The following is a 21,260-nucleotide window of genomic DNA, read 5'->3' as shown; positions in this document are numbered from 1 at the left end:
GGGTTTACACTTGCAATTTGCTGTCAGACAGACTGTCGGACCTTTCTCGCAGAAGCTGTCTCGCAGGTGGAAACGCGGCATAAATCAGCCGAGTGCCTAGTAAGCAAGTTGCTCATGAGTTTAATACACACTTTTTCAACACACATGCGAGGAAAATAAAAACATGTGTTGCGATACAAACAGAATATGAAAATTATAGGAAGTTTTTTTTTGCACGCGCCAATTTTGCTGTGATTGATTACTTAAAGCCATATAGAATGTAAAAATTGTATAACATATTATTATGAATTAATAAATTATATTTATAATTTGATAATAATTAATGTTTTTCGTCTTAATTGGGGACACATTTATTTATTTCAAAAATGTAAATGGTTTTTCATCGGCATAAAACCTTTTTCTTGTTACAAAAAAAAACTGTATTACCCGGTTAAATGTAAAATGCCGTGTTTACTCGCATATAATTTGCAGTTAGGTACTAACTTAACTTTGTAGGGATAATTCTGCTATGCACTAGTGTGTAATATTATTAAGCACGTGTGGGTTATAGTGCAGTTTATGGCCCTAAGAACGATGCAATAAAGCTTCCTCACATAGGGCTTCTTTAAAAATTCTTAGTAACATCTAAACGAAGGTCGGAGTATAACCATATGCCTATAAAAAGGCATAAAAGGCATCGCCATACCGTAATGACTACTATTTCGAACTTATGTCAAATGAATGCACGTTTCATAGTAAACTAAATTTAAATTTTTACATTGGCAATCCCGCTTCTTATTACGTAGCATTTACATCCTCTTTGTGTCTAACTTAAACTATACAAGAACCCCGGGATATATTAGTACCGTGTGTAGGTCACAAACATTACTATCTACGTTTGTATGATCTAGGAATAAAGTACGAAAATTGTGTTGTTATATGAAAACGATGTAAATTATCAGAATTAGCTATGTAATTATCAGCCTGCTATAAAATAAGATATCTACCCACCCATTTAGTTAGTGAAGAGTGGCATAAAGTTATTAATTTACATTGATCGACCAATAGCACGTTGCACCTACCGACCTCTTTTCAGTTTTATCGCAATGGTGCTGGTTTTATTTAGCGGGAATTATACAAGTGGAGATCAAGGTGGTAGAAGGAGAGTACTCACCGCACCCGATGTGCTAAAGCAGAGATTGAAGGACTTGTCGAACCAGCGGTCGTGGCCGTTGCCGTGCAGCAGAATATGGCCGTAGTCCACTAGCTTCTCTGGTCTCTCCTCGTCAAACCCGTAGTCGACGTCATCTGGAATCACGAATGTCAACATGATAAACTAAAAAATATTTTACAATACAATTGGCGATTAATAAATGTAGACAGCTTACGTGGGCTACACCTCCAGGGGTACCTAATAAAATATGATCCACTAGAGAATTATATATCAAATAATGAAGTTAAGATTAATTATAATTATCACTGTAAATATGAATGTCTGTGTACATATTTACAAATAAAACAATTTGCAATAAAAAACCACAAAAAGTTTACGTTTGCACTAGGCAAAGGACACGTACGAAAAAAACATCAGACAATGCATAGCAAACAAAATTATATCGAGCATTTAAAGAACTTTCCACCAAAAACATGTTGCACTCCAATTATTTCAGTCCAGCAATAAACTTTCGCGAGTACAAGCAACACTTAACTTAATAGAAAACAATACAATACCAAAAAAGTTAATTAGAATATCATAAATTCAAAATTCTAATATTTTAATTCAAAATAGGATATAAAATCACTTATTCAGAGTCAAAAACTACTACCGATTTGAAAAGGTATGCCTCAAACGTGAGAAGAACGGGCGCAATAAACTCAGCGGGATTTTATATAAAAATATGGTTAGAATGTAAAATGGAACAATAAAATGTATTATTTAATAGACTGTAGGCGGTTGTACAAATCTATGTATCGTCGCACTATGTTATCGCACACCAATCTATGTTATCGCACACAAATCTATGTTATCGTTGCACTATGTTATCGCACACCAATCTATGTTATCGTCGCACTGTGTTATCGCACACCAATCTATGTTATCGTTGCACTATGTTATCGCACACCAATCTATGTTATCGTTGCACTATGTTATCGCACACCAATCTATGTATCGTCGCACTATGTTATCGCACACCAATCTATGTTATCGTCGCACTATGTTATCGCACACAAATCTATGTTATCGTCGCACTATGTTATCGCACACCAATCTATGTTATCGGCGCACTATGTTATCGCACACCAATCTATGTTATCGTTGCACTATGTTATCGCACACCAATCTATGTTATCGTCGCACTATGTTATCGCACACAAATCTATGTTATCGTCGCACTATGTTATCGCACACAAATCTATGTTATCGTCGCACTATGTTATCGCACACCAATCTATGTTATCGTTGCACTATGTTATCGCACACCAATCTATGTTATCGTCGCACTATGTTATCGCACACCAATCTATGTTATCGCACACCAATCTATGTTATCGTTGCACTATGTTATCGCACACCAATCTATGTATCGTCGCACTATGTTATCGCACACCAATCTATGTTATCGCACACCAATCTATGTTATCGCACACCAATCTATGTATCGTTGCACTATATTATCGCACACCAATCTATGTTATCGTCGCACTATGTTATCGCACACCAATCTATGTATCGTCGCACTATGTTATCGCACACCAATCTATGTTATCGCACACCAATCTATGTTATCGTTGCACTATGTTATCGCACACCAATCTATGTATCGTTGCACTATGTTATTGCACACCAATCTATGTTATCGTCGCACTATGTTATCGCACACCAATCTATGTTATCGTTGCACTATGTTATCGCACACCAATCTATGTATCGTCGCACTATGTTATCGCACACCAATCTATGTTATCGTCGCACTATGTTATCGCACACAAATCTATGTTATCGTCGCACTATGTTATCGCACACCAATCTATGTATCGTCGCACTATGTTATCGCACACCAATCTATGTTATCGCACACCAATCTATGTTATCGTTGCACTATGTTATCGCACACCAATCTATGTATCGTTGCACTATGTTATCGCACACCAATCTATGTTATCGTCGCACTATGTTATCGCACACCAATCTATGTTATCGTCGCACTATGTTATCGCACACAAATCTATGTTATCGTCGCACTATGTTATCGCACACAAATCTATGTTATCGTCGCACTATGTTATCGCACACCAATCTATGTTATCGTCGCACTATGTTATCGCACACCAATCTATGTTATCGTTAAGAAAGTCATTTATGTCATTTACCTTTACCATACAAACGTTTTTTAACTTTTCTTTTGAATTTCGTAATACATTGGTTTTGAACATTATCGGGGATATTGTTGTACGTGTAAAAGCACACACATCACCCCACAAAAGACTTACTAACTCGACTTAGCCGAGTAGTAGGCATTATAAGTTTGTGTCTGTTCCTGGTGTTAACATTATGGTTATGACAGTTTCTAATAAATTCACTTATGTGCCTATGTACATACATTAGATTATAATTCAATAAACGTGGTCTTCTACCTCTGATATTCAGCACAGCACAGCACTCATGAGTAACTGACAGTATTGTGCACAATTTGAGCTTGCATCGGATATTATTATTTAAATCCATTTACCGGTTTTGCCTAATCAATAATCGAACTAAACAACGATTTTTTTAATTTATTTATTTACATATATATATTTACGTTTAACTTACATTTATTTCATCGCCAAACGTAACGTTTATCGGCGACATGCGCTCATTAATTTTATACATAACCTACTAATAGCCTAATGGTATACAAACATAACATAAAATGGTTCTAAAATTAAAATATAATAATGTAAGCTGCCAATAACTATATTATTATGATATATTATATTTCTATGCTTATTACTTAATATTATCTAATAGTAAATTTTTAAGCTCTTTCTTAAGTAAATCAATCTTTATCTTGCGGGTCTATCTATCTGTACGTTTACCGTAATCATTTGATATTTTATCATTTATTAGCTTTTATTCCCTAACCCTTCTAGTATTATATTTATTATGCAGAGTCTCTTTATACTTTTCACTATCTTAGTATTCTACGCCTATCAAATATTTTATTTTTTAATATTTGGTATGCGGACTGTCCGCTTCCCACATCCGCGTTCGATATGCTACTGCGTACGCAACAAACGACTATTTTAGACATTCTCCATGTGTCCGACACCGCATACCATGTGCCGCAGTTTAGTGCGATACGATCGCGAGACTGAGTTGTTACTAACTGCGTAAAGATGGCCGACAGCCATCGAAACTCATTAGCCAGCCTTCTAACGATTAACTGCGTATAGGCGCGTTGCGTACCACCGTACAAAATCTAATGTAATCAGAGATCGTGTAATATTATCGTCTTCTTAACGTCAACAGTTGTCTCTGTACAAACGAAACTTTTTATTGGCGATTTTAAAGTATCTAACGTGACGTTACTATAACACAACTAAGTTGAGAGGCGGCCTGTTCCATCACATTGAAGACAAACAAATATAAGCGCCAGGCGCATGTTTGCATGTTGAATGATATATGCAAACGGTATTCTTGATTTGTAACAATATGGCTGGAGCTTCGAAGCGATTTTTATATATACTTCGGTATAAATTTCATTTACTTTAAAACATATGAAATAATAGCAACGTATCGCTTCAAATGTGTTAGCATCAACGAACATTCGCATAGCAATATGCATCATACACATTCGTAAGTGGTGAACTATTTATTAATAATGACATCATCACAATATCACAATTAATTACCAAAGTATAACGAATTATAAATGTCATAATGTCTGTGTGAAGTAACTCGACGAAGTAATATCGCGTCCCTCTCCCCCCCGAGATGTCCTCGCTCGTACCGATTCTTTGTATTGCGTCGCGGTACTCATATACATACAGACAAGTCGTATACACGACAATTGTTTTATTTGGCTACAGCCATTTTTACAAAATTTTACACAACAAATAGATAAATAAAAGATAATTAGAAGCTTCCACATATGTTTTTAAATTGCTTTACCTTTGACTAATATATAACACAAACAATAATGTTAATTAAACACACAAGTTGGCATTTTAGATTATTATTGTCACGCCACGAAAACGTTCCGGTTAGCTCGCTGCTATTAGCCGACTAAATGAAATTACGACAATTGTCTGAATTTGTCTGCATCAATTTGCGCGCGCTAGTGCCATATGTACCTCTTTATTGTATATAATATCATTTACATTAAGTTTTATGTTGTTAAGGGCTTAGCACTGACTTTAACCTATCAATAGGTAGCACATATAAATAATTGTATTTTATTAATATTTAAGGTAAAGTTTCGCATAAGAGGTGTATTAAATTAAATTTTTAGTTATTTGATACTTTTCAGTTTTTGAAGTCGGTTTTTTTAAACGTAGGTTTTTTATTTTCCACATTTTAGTGCCAGTTAATAATAATATATAATCAACCTGAATGAAAACATTACATTAAGTCATCCAGACGAAAATTTTCATATAAATTCATAAAATGAAAACTACTGGGCCAATCTATGCAAAAATTTTAAGGGATCAAATGGCATCTATTTCGCAAGAATTACGTATATCGGATAACAAATCTCCGAGTAATCGGTGTACATAAATAAAAAAGAAATACCGATCGAATTGATAACCTCCTCCTTTTTGAAGTTGGTCAAAAATAGGTTCTAAATCATGAGATAGTGCTTCTTTTTTATGTTAGACATTCACAGGACTACAAGTAAAGAGGTCAAAACGGTAACACGTGTTTGCTACTTCGTGAATTTTTTACATAAGTACTTTGCTAATTGAAGTATACGTACTGTGTTTGTAAAATGTTTTTGTATACTGATACATATATGGGTGGACAGGACTGCCTGGCAATACGTCAAGACAGCGCTGTATCAGCAGGCACAGTATGTATACAGAACACATGTGGTGCACGTACCCAGACAGACCATGAAGGCGGCTCGCTCGATGCAGTGCAGCGAGGTGCGGTTGTGTCCACGGTTGAAGAACAGCTGTCGCACGCGCGCCCAGTGCGTGCGTTCGCCCGCTGTCAGCGCCGCCAAGCGTTCCTCGCACGGGTACGGCTTGCTCTTTTTGTCATCAAGGATCGACTGGATCTGACTGGAGATAAACAAAAACACACGAGTCTCTTTTCAAAATTGATTCCTTTACAAGTCTGCTTTGGAAGGAAGTAGCGCTCGGTAGAGCTCGGCGCGAGAAACTCTCCCAGTATTGTTTTGTTGGTAAAGAAAATCATTATATTTTCATCTCATTGTTTGGCTGCCTGATTGTTTAGATAGTATATACATAACTGAAAACATTTAAATACCCACGACCCTGGGATTTTATTACAAAATATATTTACATAAATATTTTTACTTTTACAGTCTGTAAAATTACCTTTTAATGGGTATATCGCGTGGCTTGTCGTACCCAGTGTATATTTAACAAAAAAAAATATCCACCGGCCCCCGACGTAATATGTCTGCTTGCCACCTTTCCGTTTAACGAGATTAATAGCATTTAGTATTACATGTAAAAGCGATGCCCAACATTCCGGACAAACTCCTTGAGGTGACCTCGATTGAGCAACACGTCAAGCACCGGATCGAATCTGATGAAGAGAGTTATTCCCGTTCGCTCAGCAAAGTATTATTATTTTTGAATTATAAAAGTGCGGCGACTAGATTATAATATTATAGCATACATTGTAATTACATTAGACAGATTGTATTGCACAGGATCATTTGTGAACTTGCTTTGTGAGCATTAATCTTGTAAATTTTAGTTATCATGCGTAGGAATGCTATAACACGGCTAGTCATGCTCACTGAATAGCATTTTGCTTGCGACAGCGTCGGGTATCGAGTCGTGTCCTTCATTCAAATACGTGCAAAGGGAACGATGGCTGGTCCATGCGTCTAGTCGTGAACAGGTCAACCTGCTATAGTCAATATTTGTTATTTGCAATTACTAATTGTGACAGTAATCATGACCATTGTGTTCACGAAGCATCTTTATACAAACAATGAATTCAAGCTGTAAAGGTTGATACATCGAATGTACGATCATTTATATTTATTTATTTATACAATATACTACTTTTTATGAAATAATTTATATTATTAAAACACCACTCATATATTGGATGCACCACTTTACAACCTAATTTGTCATGTATATTACAGCCATTGTAAATACTCTATTTGATTAAAGAGTGGCCATTGAGTTTCTTGTATGTTCTTCTCACGAGCTCAAGTTTTTTTGAACATATTACAATAAATTCAGTAACCTAAAAGAAATATTTATAGTGACGATTCGAAAGCGCTTAGTTTAAGGCTTATTGAATAAAGTTTATTCTGCTTTGACTCAGACTGGCTTCGTTATCAGTGGTAGGCTCCTTTGCACAGCGCCTACTTCTGCCGTGAAGCAGCAATGTGTAGGCATTACTGTGTTTCGATCAGAAGAGCGCCGTAGCAAGTGAGATTACTGGGCAAATGAGACTGAAAAAATATGTCTCAAGGTGACGAGCGCAATTGTAGTGCCGTTTAGAATTTTTGGGTTTTGCATTGCATTGCTGAGGAGTACTGTAAAGGGCAGGGCGTAACTCAACGGCCTGCTCGTCTCGTCCCTTACTTTAATTAAAAAGAACTCACTACTGTATCTCGGGCGGTGACAGCAGCCGGCCGCGGCTGTACACCACCACCTTGTAGTACTTCCCGCGGTGGTAGACCGCCACGTGCGTGGAGTCCTGGTAGTGCACGATCTTGTCGGTCTCCACGCCGGGCACACGCACCGTGTTGAACAGCCGCTCGTACTGCCACGAGCACAGCGGCACCATGTTCTGAAGCATCCGCTGAAACAGTCAGAGGCTGTTTACAACAGGATCCCGGCACTTAACTTTTAAGTGGCTGAAATGTAATGTCTTATGTCTTAAGGTGCTGTTTAGCGCAATCGCAGTGCCTCCCAGAATTAGTTTTTTCAAGGACCCTGAGCTGCACTACATTGTATTGGGCAGGATCTATCACTTACCATCTGATGAACGACTTCCTCGTCTCACCTCGTCAAAAAAGATTAACACACATATTAAATTACATGGAGAAATGTTGGATCTTGTAAATAAGATAGTGTTCTTGGGGTGACCATATATCTTTTTTTTTATGGAATAGGAGGACAAACGAGCGTACGGGTCACCTGGTGTTAAGTGATCACCGCCGCCCACATTCTCTTGCAACATCAGAGGCATCACAAGAGCGTTGCCGGCCTTTAAGGAAGGTGTAAGCGCTTTTTTTGAAGGTACCCATGTCGTATCGTTCCGGAAACACCGCACAAGGAAGCTCATTCCACAACTTTGTAGTACGTGGAAGAAAGCTCCTTGAAAACTGCACTGTGGAGGACCGCCACACATCCAGATGGTGGGGATGATATCCTAACTTGTGGCGTGTCGTGCGAAGGTGGAATTCGGCGGCAGGAATCAACGCCAAGTGATCCAGCCCTTCACAGAGCAGTGGGTCCCCGACCCAGTTCAGGCCAATTCGAGCTGCTCTGTGTTGCACGCGGTCAAATGGATCGAGCTGATACTGGGGTGCGCCATTATAACGTGTGATGACAGATTAAGTTAATTTGATTTATAAGAGGGGGCAAACGGGCAAGAGGCTCACGGCATGGCGAGAGGTGAGGCAAACGTCCATAGACATCCACAACAACAGGTGTCAAGAGATGCGATACAGGCCTTTTAGGTGGGAGTATGGATTTTTCTTCAAGGTCCCGAAGTCGTATCTATTCGGGAAAACCGCAGCCGGTAATTGATTCCACAACGTGGGTTGAGCGAGGCAAGAAATTTCTTAGAAAACCAACGACTTCAACGTGATGCAAGTAATGTCTGGTGGTGGAATTCAATCGCTGGTATCAACTAGAACAGCTCCACTGAGCACTCCCCGTGATAAATGCGGTAGAAGTTGCAGAGAGAACCAGCATCTCTGCGCAACGCCAAATAATAATTACTGTTATTGTGACCGATTTTGATTTTCTAGTCGTAAACGGTCAGCCACGCTAATCACTTACCTAAATCACACCTTTGACAAATCAAAATAGGTCACGCATTATCGGGCTTTCAGGTAATGTATACGTTAGTATATTGTAAGTCTATGATTGAATCAGTCCTGAGTCTTAATAGATGTGTAGAGGTCCGAGGTCGTAAGAGCCGTGCTCCATGAGTTGCGACCTCAAGTTTACAAAAACACGAAAGTGACGTTAATTATTTTTGACATGCTCAGGTAACAATTGAATCAAAATAAATATTAAAACTATTGTGCTTGTTAATCGTCACTTTCTTAATACAAGTAGGTAAAGTTAAGGGATGGCCAATATAAGTACTTTACCGTACCAAGTTCTAAACCAAACGGTTTTTAATAGAACTTGGTACTGTTTGATCTTCCCTAAAACTAGTTTGATTTCTTGCGAGGCCGCAACAGAAGTAACATCTACAAACAATTCAAAACTCTTGTTACAGTCTCGTAAAATACAACTCCTGATAGTAGGTACCAGTGGGAGGCTCCTTTGCATAGAACTCCGGCAAGATTATGGCTACCACAACGGAGCGTTGAAGCAATTTGAAATTCGGTCTGAAGGGCATCGTAGCTAGTGAAATTACTGGACAAACGAGATTATCTTATGTCTGAAGGTGATGAGCACAATTGTAGTGCCGCTCAGAATTTATGGATTTATCAAAAATCCGAAACGGAGCCTTATTGTAATGGATAGGGCGTATCAATCATTAGCATCAGCTGAACGTCCTGCACGTCTCGTTACTTATTGTCATAAAAAATATTGACAATTTTTCAATAATAGGTTTGGTTACTCAACGTTCTAGACTACTGGTATTTTACTAGCTCATCATAAGACCAATGTCGGATTATATTACTCTGATATATTCTGCTCCTATTGATGGAGCTCGTTTAGCCGTCTCGAGCCGACTTTTCCTAAACAATCGTTTCAAAATCCAGCGTGACAGCTCGTTCAATAGCCACAATTAGTTAAATATTCACTTCAATAATAAAAAAGTAATAACATTTATTAACTAATCGAAATAAGCCATTTTTATTTTATTATCAAATTAATAAATACACTAACAATAAGCGGTTACCGCGTCGTATAGAACACACTTGTGTTAATTGTCTCACTCACCGGTTCCAGCTCCTGGCGCTCGATGAGCCGGCGGAACTGCAGACAGAAGTGCAGCACGGTGCCGGCGCGAGCCGCCTGCACGTTGGTGGGTCGCAGCAGCGTGTCGGTGCCGTAGAAGTTGGAGTTGACCATGAGCGGCGAGCGACCGCGGAGGTACACGTACTCCTCCCACCAGTCTGACACGTAGTTACTGGACCACCTGCCGCCAGACCACTCCTCTATTGTTACAGTCTTTGGATCGCATCACATCACAACTAACAGATGACCATCATGGTAAGTGATTACCACCTAAATTCCCTTGCAACAGCAGATGGATCAGACGGACGTCACAGGCTTTTGAGATGGCTGCACTGTGATCTTGTTTCGTTCTTGAAACACCGCACAAGGAAGCTCATTTCACAGCTTGGTTGTACGTGGAAAGTTCCTTGAAAACTGCTCTGTAAATAAATTCCACATATCCCAATGATAAGTTGGTTGGTTGGTGATTGAAATTGAAAAGCTTGAAAGGAAACGGCGTGTCGAAGCGACTATTTCCTACTATTTTTACGTTACATACACAAAAAAAAAACTAAAAACGGGAGCATTTTGACTGTCTGTCTAATTGGCTGTATAACCTGCATGTTGAGAAGTATCTACCAAATCAACAAAGTTGTGTTTTCGATCACAGAAATATAAATACTGGTGCAAATGTTGAACCTTCACTATGAACAGATATAATAAACTTTGAAATGATCGGACTACAGATTGATACTCTGAATGTATGAATGCAAGCTAACAGTATAATCAAACCTGAATCTGTATTAATTATGGAACGCAAGGAAATGCAATGTATACTTGCATCGTTGTTATGTTCCTAGTGAGTTTCCTCGCCTACAATCAGGTAGACCTTCGCTATCACGCGGCCACGAGGGTCGAGGCCAGCTAATAGCTCACATCCACTTGACACGGCTTGGTACATTACATCTCGTCTCTGCTAGGCTGCTCTGATTCAATAATAACACCATATTTCAGGGTCGTGATGCAGCTCAAGAGTACAATTACGGCACCCTACTTCCTTATATGACTTCAAATGAAGAACACCCATGTTACAGTGTGTTCATTTTAACACCACAGTAAACTTATTAGGGACCCTGGGGGCTCAAATCAGATGGGCACTTGTTTGTTCTTTGGTAGTCTTTCATCGGTAATCATTAATGTATATTATATACTGCATATTACTGTGAACCTGTGAAGTATTTGGCAGCGCACACCCAATAATGAATTGAAAATTCAGTTGTATGAATAGTAGGCATCTGTACATTTTAGATAAATGTAACTTTCTAAAGATGAAACATAAAATTAAAAAGGGTTCAGTACCTTGTGAGCTCGATATTAAAATATGAACAGACAAATGCCTTTTTGAAGTTATACTATATTCTTTTGGCGCGATGCAGAAAAATGATGAGAGTGAATTTTTGCGCGCACACCGACACCTGAATTCTACATCGTGAAGTTAGTTCTAGGTGGCATGTAAATCGATAACTATGTTCAAGTTGTATATTCTAGTATTTTTATATTTAGAACACGTGTTTCGTAACAGTAGAATTAAACAGTGAATAAATAAATATTATTTTGGTGTTTTTATTAAATCAATTTCATATACGACGGTGATAGTATTTACTAATAATTTATTAGTATATCTATATATATTGAATATTAGTGATAAAACTGTTTTGAGTGCATTTATTGATTTGAGGTTAATTGTCGCTATGTATAATTTATTTGCATCGTTAATTAAAAAATATTAAATTATTATCTAAAAGAATCATTTTTCGTTTTGTTTTATTTCTGGTACTATATTAATATTAACAATTTTTTTTTAAATAAAAAAAAAATAATTTTCTATGTTTATTTTAACCTTAAATGCTGAGTGTTTATACTATCTTTGATCTTAACTATTTGTTAAAATTAGATTTAATTTTCCATACGCCAAAGAAGTATAACGTCTAACGAGTGTACATAAAAGTACACACACTCTTTTTTTATACTTTATAATATTATTTAAGATTACCTTTACAGACGACCTTAACTTAGCACGGGATCCATAAATTACCAACTTATCCATAAATTCCATTTATTATTGATGAGATTTCGTGCTTTTAATGTAAATAAGTGAATCGGTGCTTGAATTGAATTGAATCTATTAAAAAAATCAAGTTGCTTAATCATTTTTAAAACATCTAAGAACAGTCTAAAATCACAGTGAGAACATCATAACAAAATACTTATGTAGGAACTACTACAATTCAGGAAAGAATATTCATTCTAATTCACGTAACGGACACATCCTTCAGCCACTCTTAATAAAATATAATATTATGTATTTTACTAACAAAGCCATAATTATAACTTTCATGCGAATTAGATTCGACCTTATGCCCATAAATAAAAATACTAAATCAATTTGTTCCAGACTTTTGCACTAAAAAAATCGCTTGCGAATATCACTTCTCTTTTGCTATGGCGCTGCACTACATATATTAATATATAATTTTAGAGATATCTTATTCAGAGCTTCCTTTCAGTGATTTGCACTAACACCTGTGTACCAGTCACTCAAAGAAATAAAATATTATGACTGTTTATGACTGAAATAAGGAATTATTTACACCAAAAAGTTTTCGTTAAGTTTCTTTCATTTTGAAAACAACCAACATTGTGTTCATAGTTTTCCCAGCGGACCAAAGAACCTAATAAATAGGGAAAATTGAAAAGGTAAAGATATCATGTTGTTATCTATTATGTTTAAAACAAACGGCTGAATGATATCAATGGTAATGAATGGTCCCAATCAATAATTAAAAAAGGTACTATAGGCGCGTTCTAATTGGCACGCGCACTGATTACACAATACAAAACTTGTATATTCGTCTACTCATGACACTCTATGAGATGAAGTACCGCAACGACCTTCGACCAACAGATTAATATCATACACGACAGACCGTACTACACACGAGTGTGATATTAATCTGTTATCGGGAGGTCATACACTAGACACAATACCTCGCTTATAAAACGAATTTTCATATTTTACAGTATGTATCCGTGTATTTTATAAATTGTAACGTTTAAAGAAATATAATGTTCAAAAATTCTTGCGCACTAGACAACACGTCCACCAAAACGCTTAGAAAATACACACATAAAAAAAGTCTAGGCAACATGTACTAATTTAAATTTTAGGATGGTTTTTCACATTATAACGTTGTATTTTATTTTTTAAATAATATTTTTAGAGTCCTACGATGTAAAAATAATAGCTGTTGTTTTTATAAGTTATTTTAATAACATAAATTAACAATATTAGAATATACTGCAAAAAATAAGGTACATAAGCAACTAAACATTTTTTAACAAAATGAAATTTCTATAAAAAATGAATTTATTGTGAAAGAATAGGATACTTTAATACAAAGTATGGCCTCCTCTGCTATTCAGAACTTGTCGGCAACGATTATCCATTGAATTAATGAGACTGTTTATGTCATCTTGCGGTATTCGCTCCCAATGGAATTGTAGCAAATACTTCAGCTATTGGGTTGTTGTCACTCCGTCCAAGTCCTTCAAAACACGTCTCTGGAGCATGTCCCATGCGTGCTCAATGGGGTTGAGATCTGGCGATTGTGCAGGCCAGGGCAATACCCGGACGTTCCCCGTTCCCAAGTATTGACTGGTTCGCCGAGCTGTATGTGAACGCGCCTTGTCATGCATTAACTTAAAATCGGAGCCAAAGGTTTGTGCAAATCGATGGACATAAGGTCTGAGAATATCCTCAACGTAATTTTCAGCGTTCATGTCTCCATTTACAAAACCGAGCTCAGTTCGTCTGTTCTTCATAATACCCGCCCATACCATAACTGTTGCGCCGCTGTATGGATGAACTTTATGAATGCACCTGAGCCTTTCAGTATTTCCGGGCCGACGGTACACTCGCACCCATCTTGTATCAGGCCTAAACCCGAATCGCGACTCATCGGAAAACATAATATTACCCCATTGTTCCTGGGTCCATGTTCTGCGTTCTCTACACCATTCATTTCAACGAGCGCGATTCCCGTGACGTATCGGTGGGCACCTAATTGGGCGTCGAGCTCGTAGGCCGTACTCATGCAGTCAATTTCGCACAGTTTGGGGACTTACATCAACACCACTTGAATTTTGTAGCATCAAACTTATCTCTCGAGCGGTTAACATCGGCTGGCGTCTTGCAGTCTGTTGTATGTACCGGTCTTGCCGAGTGGTTGTACTCCTATTACGGCCTGAATGCTGTTCAGCGGTTTCCTTTGTATTATTGTAGCGGTGCCAAACACGACAAATAACACGTCTATGAATGCCTAAATGCCGAGATACCTGAGATTGATTACTTCCAGCTTGCAACATCCCTAATCTCTTTGCATTTCATTTGCCGTCAAATGACGTCGCTCCATGACGTAAAGAATATCTAACAATTCAATTTTGTCGCTAACTTTATTTAGATGGTTGGTAAAATTATAAAATCAAGACTAAACGTAGCAATAAAAACGCACTTAAATTCAAACAAATTTCCTTTCATTTGATTTTATGAAAAAACAAAACATAATCGTAATTTATTTTTACAACTAGCCAGTATATCATCAATAACAAAAAAGTTTACATACCTATGCACTTTGAGTGAATAAAAACTTGGAATTTAATTAATATAAATGGTAAATTTGTAATATCATGCATGTTGCTTAGATTTTTTTGATGTGTGTAGATTTTAATTTTTTATATATATAAGAAGGGGCTAAAATGATGGGCAGTGGTGAAGCAAACACCCGTGGATTTATGCAACATCAGATGTCAAAGACGTGTTACCGGTATTTAGCGTAGGAGTATGTACTAAGCTTACTGCATATACTAAGGCAATCCTAAAAAGCCGGTAATTGATGACACGAAGTGATTGTGCGAAGCAAAAGTTTCTCTCAATAGGTGCGGTTGTCTACAACACTACACTACATGTCAAACGTTAACATGATGCGGGTAGAATTTTGCAATTGGGCCGCTGGTATCTAGATGAACAACTCACGCCAAAGGAATAAAGCGATCGGAGATGAGTTGATCGTCGATGATTCGAGCCGGTCTTCGTTGTTTACGGCCAAATGGAAGAGCAGGAGGTCTACTCGCAAAATCGACAACGATACATTCGGAACGATACGATAATACTCCAAATATATCGCAACTAACCTACTCTAACAAATGTTCGAATTCCTTATCGTTTATCGTTACCATAGACTAATATTTTGATTTTTTTACGATGTTAGAGTGAATGTAATATGATCAAACCTAAACATTATCTGTGCTTTGTCGCTGTGATGTGTCAAAAGTCAAAACATAGTTTAGGCGCTAAGGACCATGCCAGACTCTGCACCACCAATTTGGTATCATTTACACATAATGTAAATGTTAAAAATATGTAATGAATATAATATGACCATTTAAAATTGAATAAATAATACAAAACTCGCGGATAATAAAATGTAAAAAAATTAACTCAACCCTTCTCGTCGACTTCCTTTTTCTCAGGCGGCCATTTGCATTATTTCTACGCATAAACGATCAACAAAATGACTTAAATAACTTAGTAGTAAAAAAATCCTGTTAAATAGTAAATCACATATAATTATTTTAATAATATTTATTAACTATGTATATTGTATGGCAAATATATCTATACAACTTGAAACGATAATAGCAACGACAGCCTAGATGGTGTCGTTGAGATTATCGTAAAAGTGACGTTTGTTTATTGGGATTTTCGAATATTCGTCTCTGACATTTTCAACTAAGAGTAGGGTTAGGACCGATAATATCGAATAATGTTTCGTTCGTTCAATCATCGTTTCGACATTGAATTCGACGTAACTAAGAGTAGGATTCGACTATCGATTTTAGGAGTAGGCCCCCTGATACTGACGGGCGCCCGACCAGAGGTGGGAACAGTACCTACTCCATGTGAGGCTGAATTTGCACCTTAAGAGTATTATTCCATATTAAAGAATAATTTTACCACATGCCTATTCTTAAATCGAAAGCGATGGTGTCGGCCTCAGTTAAAATAAAATAAATAATATTTAATTTAATGAAAGTCAAAATAAAATTTTAGAAGTTACTTGGTCTAGCCATAAAAACCTTGTTGTACTAGAAAAATTGTATAACGTTCAAATTTGGAACTCATCATTTCTATTCTACCTATAATATTATAAATATGAGTTTATTTTTGTGTTTGTTACGCTACGCTCAATTACTTAACCGATTTTCATGGTGTTGGACATGGTGGCGGCTGTGGACACATATTTGGTCCTAGTGAGTGACAAAAAACTGGTCTATATCTGCGACATTTACTAGAACGCCCTACATGATGGTTGGGCGATTTAAACGAACGTTTATTAGTGACCAATTTGACCCCATCTTGCGTTCCGAGTACATTAAACAAACAGGTTAAAAATATATATCATATATTTTTTCTGTTTAATTCGAATCCGCTTTTATTTTACTCTGCGCAGTCACTTAGGGGCACAGCCTAATAAAACTATTCTTCACAAATTATCGTCGGATTTATCTTTAGCTTGGGTGTACACAAGTCAAGTGCAAGCCCGCCAGGTTACAGAAGCCGCACACGGATGGTTTAATTTGATTTATTCATCATCATCAGCCGGAAGACGTCCACTGCTGGACAAAGGCCTCCCTCAAAGAATTCCACGACGATCGGTCCTGCGCTGCCTTCATCCAACCTATTACAGCGATCTCTTGACCAGATCGTAAGTCCATCTTGTGAGGGGCCTACCACCACTACGTCTTCCGGTACGTGGTCGCCATATTATAGTAAATAATTAATTATATTATATTTAATAAACACGTAATGTGGAAAGATTAAAAAATAGTGTCACTATTTAAATAACAAAACGTTTACAGATCAACGCATACAAAGTTATTTTGCTTACCAGTGGGAAGATTCTTTCACAACCGCGCCATTGTCTGCCTTCAAGCAGCAGAATGCAAGCAGTGTGTATCATTAATGTAAGTGTTTCGGTCTGAAGGGCGCCGTAGCTAGTGAAATTACTGGACAAATGAGACTTAACATCTTATGTCTCAATGTGACGAGTGCAACGGCGTTGCCCATCAGAATTTTGGGTTCAATCAAGAATCGTGAGCGTGTAACCGTTGTCGTCTCATCACTTAGGTATATTTTAAAAATTTACAGCAAGTGATTAAGTTCCTCACATGTACCGACGTCATTCATCAAAAACACTTACTATAGAAATTAATGTTTCAGTTACCAATAGGTATGATTCTTTTAAATTAGCAGAAAGCCTTCTGTGTAGACATTTATTTTTGACAAAATTTACAGCAAGTGATTAAGTTCCTCACATGTACCGACGTCATTCATCAAAAACACTTACTATAGAAATTAATGTTTCAGTTACCAATAGGTATGATTCTTTTAAATTGGCAGAAAGCCTTCTGTGTAGACATTTATTTTTGACAAAATTTACAGCAAGTGATTAAGTTCCTCACATGTACCGACGTCATTCATCAAAAACACTTACTATAGAAATTAATGTTTCAGTTACCAATAGGTATGATTCTTTTAAATTAGCAGAAAGCCTTCTGTGTAGACATTTATTTTTGACAAAATTTACAGCAAGTGATTAAGTTCCTCACATGTACCGACGTCATTCATCAAAAACACTTACTATAGAAATTAATGTTTCAGTTACCAATAGGTATGATTCTTTTAAATTAGCAGAAAGCCTTCTGTGTAGACATTTATTTTTGACAAAATTTACAGCAAGTGATTAAGTTCCTCACATGTACCGACGTCATTCATCAAAAACACTTACTATAGAAATTAATGTTTCAGTTACCAATAGGTATGATTCTTTTAAATTAGCAGAAAGCCTTCTGTGTAGACATTTATTTTTGACAAAATTTACAGCAAGTGATTAAGTTCCTCACATGTACCGACGTCATTCATCAAAAACACTTACTATAGAAATTAATGTTTCAGTTACCAATAGGTATGATTCTTTTAAATTAGCAGAAAGCCTTCTGTGTAGACATTTATTTTTGACAAAATTTACAGCAAGTGATTAAGTTCCTCACATGTACCGACGTCATTCATCAAAAACACTTACTATAGAAATTAATGTTTCAGTTACCAATAGGTATGATTCTTTTAAATTAGCAGAAAGCCTTCTGTGTAGACATTTATTTTTGACAAAATTTACAGCAAGTGATTAAGTTCCTCACATGTACCGACGTCATTCATCAAAAACACTTACTATAGAAATTAATGTTTCAGTTACCAATAGGTATGATTCTTTTAAATTAGCAGAAAGCCTTCTGTGTAGACATTTATTTTTGACAAAATTTACAGCAAGTGATTAAGTTCCTCACATGTACCGACGTCATTCATCAAAAACACTTACTATAGAAATTAATGTTTCAGTTACCAATAGGTATGATTCTTTTAAATTGGCAGAAAGCCTTCTGTGTAGACATTTATTTTTGACAAAATTTACAGCAAGTGATTAAGTTCCTCACATGTACCGACGTCATTCATCAAAAACACTTACTATAGAAATTAATGTTTCAGTTACCAATAGGTATGATTCTTTTAAATTAGCAGAAAGCCTTCTGTGTAGACATTTATTTTTGACAAAATTTACAGCAAGTGATTAAGTTCCTCACATGTACCGACGTCATTCATCAAAAACACTTACTATAGAAATTAATGTTTCAGTTACCAATAGGTATGATTCTTTTAAATTAGCAGAAAGCCTTCTGTGTAGACATTTATTTTTGACAAAATTTACAGCAAGTGATTAAGTTCCTCACATGTACCGACGTCATTCATCAAAAACACTTACTATAGAAATTAATGTTTCAGTTACCAATAGGTATGATTCTTTTAAATTAGCAGAAAGCCTTCTGTGTAGACATTTATTTTTGACAAAATTTACAGCAAGTGATTAAGTTCCTCACATGTACCGACGTCATTCATCAAAAACACTTACTATAGAAATTAATGTTTCAGTTACCAATAGGTATGATTCTTTTAAATTAGCAGAAAGCCTTCTGTGTAGACATTTATTTTTGACAAAATTTACAGCAAGTGATTAAGTTCCTCACATGTACCGACGTCATTCATCAAAAACACTTACTATAGAAATTAATGTTTCAGTTACCAATAGGTATGATTCTTTTAAATTAGCAGAAAGCCTTCTGTGTAGACATTTATTTTTGACAAAATTTACAGCAAGTGATTAAGTTCCTCACATGTACCGACGTCATTCATCAAAAACACTTACTATAGAAATTAATGTTTCAGTTACCAATAGGTATGATTCTTTTAAATTAGCAGAAAGCCTTCTGTGTAGACATTTATTTTTGACAAAATTTACAGCAAGTGATTAAGTTCCTCACATGTACCGACGTCATTCATCAAAAACACTTACTATAGAAATTAATGTTTCAGTTACCAATAGGTATGATTCTTTTAAATTGGCAGAAAGCCTTCTGTGTAGACATTTATTTTTGACAAAATTTACAGCAAGTGATTAAGTTCCTCACATGTACCGACGTCATTCATCAAAAACACTTACTATAGAAATTAATGTTTCAGTTACCAATAGGTATGATTCTTTTAAATTAGCAGAAAGCCTTCTGTGTAGACATTTATTTTTGACAAAATTTACAGCAAGTGATTAAGTTCCTCACATGTACCGACGTCATTCATCAAAAACACTTACTATAGAAATTAATGTTTCAGTTACCAATAGGTATGATTCTTTTAAATTAGCAGAAAGCCTTCTGTGTAGACATTTATTTTTGACAAAATTTACAGCAAGTGATTAAGTTCCTCACATGTACCGACGTCATTCATCAAAAACACTTACTATAGAAATTAATGTTTCAGTTACCAATAGGTATGATTCTTTTAAATTAGCAGAAAGCCTTCTGTGTAGACATTTATTTTTGACAAAATTTACAGCAAGTGATTAAGTTCCTCACATGTACCGACGTCATTCATCAAAAACACTTACTATAGAAATTAATGTTTCAGTTACCAATAGGTATGATTCTTTTAAATTAGCAGAAAGCCTTCTGTGTAGACATTTATTTTTGACAAAATTTACAGCAAGTGATTAAGTTCCTCACATGTACCGACGTCATTCATCAAAAACACTTACTATAGAAATTAATGTTTCAGTTACCAATAGGTATGATTCTTTTAAATTAGCAGAAAGCCTTCTGTGTAGACATTTATTTTTGACAAAATTTACAGCAAGTGATTAAGTTCCTCACATGTACCGACGTCATTCATCAAAAACACTTACTATAGAAATTAATGTTTCAGTTACCAATAGGTATGATTCTTTTAAATTAGCAGAAAGCCTTCTGTGTAGACATTTATTTTTGACAAAATTTACAGCAAGTGATTAAGTTCCTCACATGTACCGACGTCATTCATCAAAAACACTTACTATAGAAATTAATGTTTCAGTTACCAATAGGTATGATTCTTTTAAATTAGCAGAAAGCCTTCTGTGTAGACATTTATTTTTGACAAAATTTACAGCAAGTGATTAAGTTCCTCACATGTACCGACGTCATTCATCAAAAACACTTACTATAGAAATTAATGTTTCAGTTACCAATAGGTATGATTCTTTTAAATTGGCAGAAAGCCTTCTGTGTAGACATTTATTTTTGACAAAATTTACAGCAAGTGATTAAGTTCCTCACATGTACCGACGTCATTCATCAAAAACACTTACTATAGAAATTAATGTTTCAGTTACCAATAGGTATGATTCTTTTAAATTAGCAGAAAGCCTTCTGTGTAGACATTTATTTTTGACAAAATTTACAGCAAGTGATTA

The 21,260-nt window shown here is 36.2% G+C and overlaps 1 protein-coding gene across 3 annotated transcripts in view; it reads right to left on the bottom strand.

Annotated features, from left to right (window-relative positions):
- Positions 1-21,260, bottom strand: part of LOC126978529 (carnitine O-palmitoyltransferase 1, liver isoform) — a 62,664-nt gene that overhangs the window by 16,597 nt on the left and 24,807 nt on the right. For all 3 annotated transcript variants that reach the window (XM_050827443.1, XM_050827439.1, XM_050827442.1), the window contains exons 7-10: positions 10,312-10,510; positions 7,782-7,981; positions 6,065-6,246; positions 1,154-1,287 (exon numbers count right to left, since the gene is read on the bottom strand). In XM_050827443.1, coding sequence (XP_050683400.1) covers positions 1,154-1,287; positions 6,065-6,246; positions 7,782-7,981; positions 10,312-10,510 — 715 coding nt within the window. The remainder of the gene's footprint in view (positions 1-1,153; positions 1,288-6,064; positions 6,247-7,781; positions 7,982-10,311; positions 10,511-21,260) is intronic.

This window comes from Leptidea sinapis, chromosome Z, assembly GCF_905404315.1.
Source record: "Leptidea sinapis chromosome Z, ilLepSina1.1, whole genome shotgun sequence".
Classification (NCBI taxonomy): domain Eukaryota; kingdom Metazoa; phylum Arthropoda; class Insecta; order Lepidoptera; family Pieridae; genus Leptidea; species Leptidea sinapis.
This window is presented reverse-complemented; position numbering and strand designations above follow the sequence as displayed.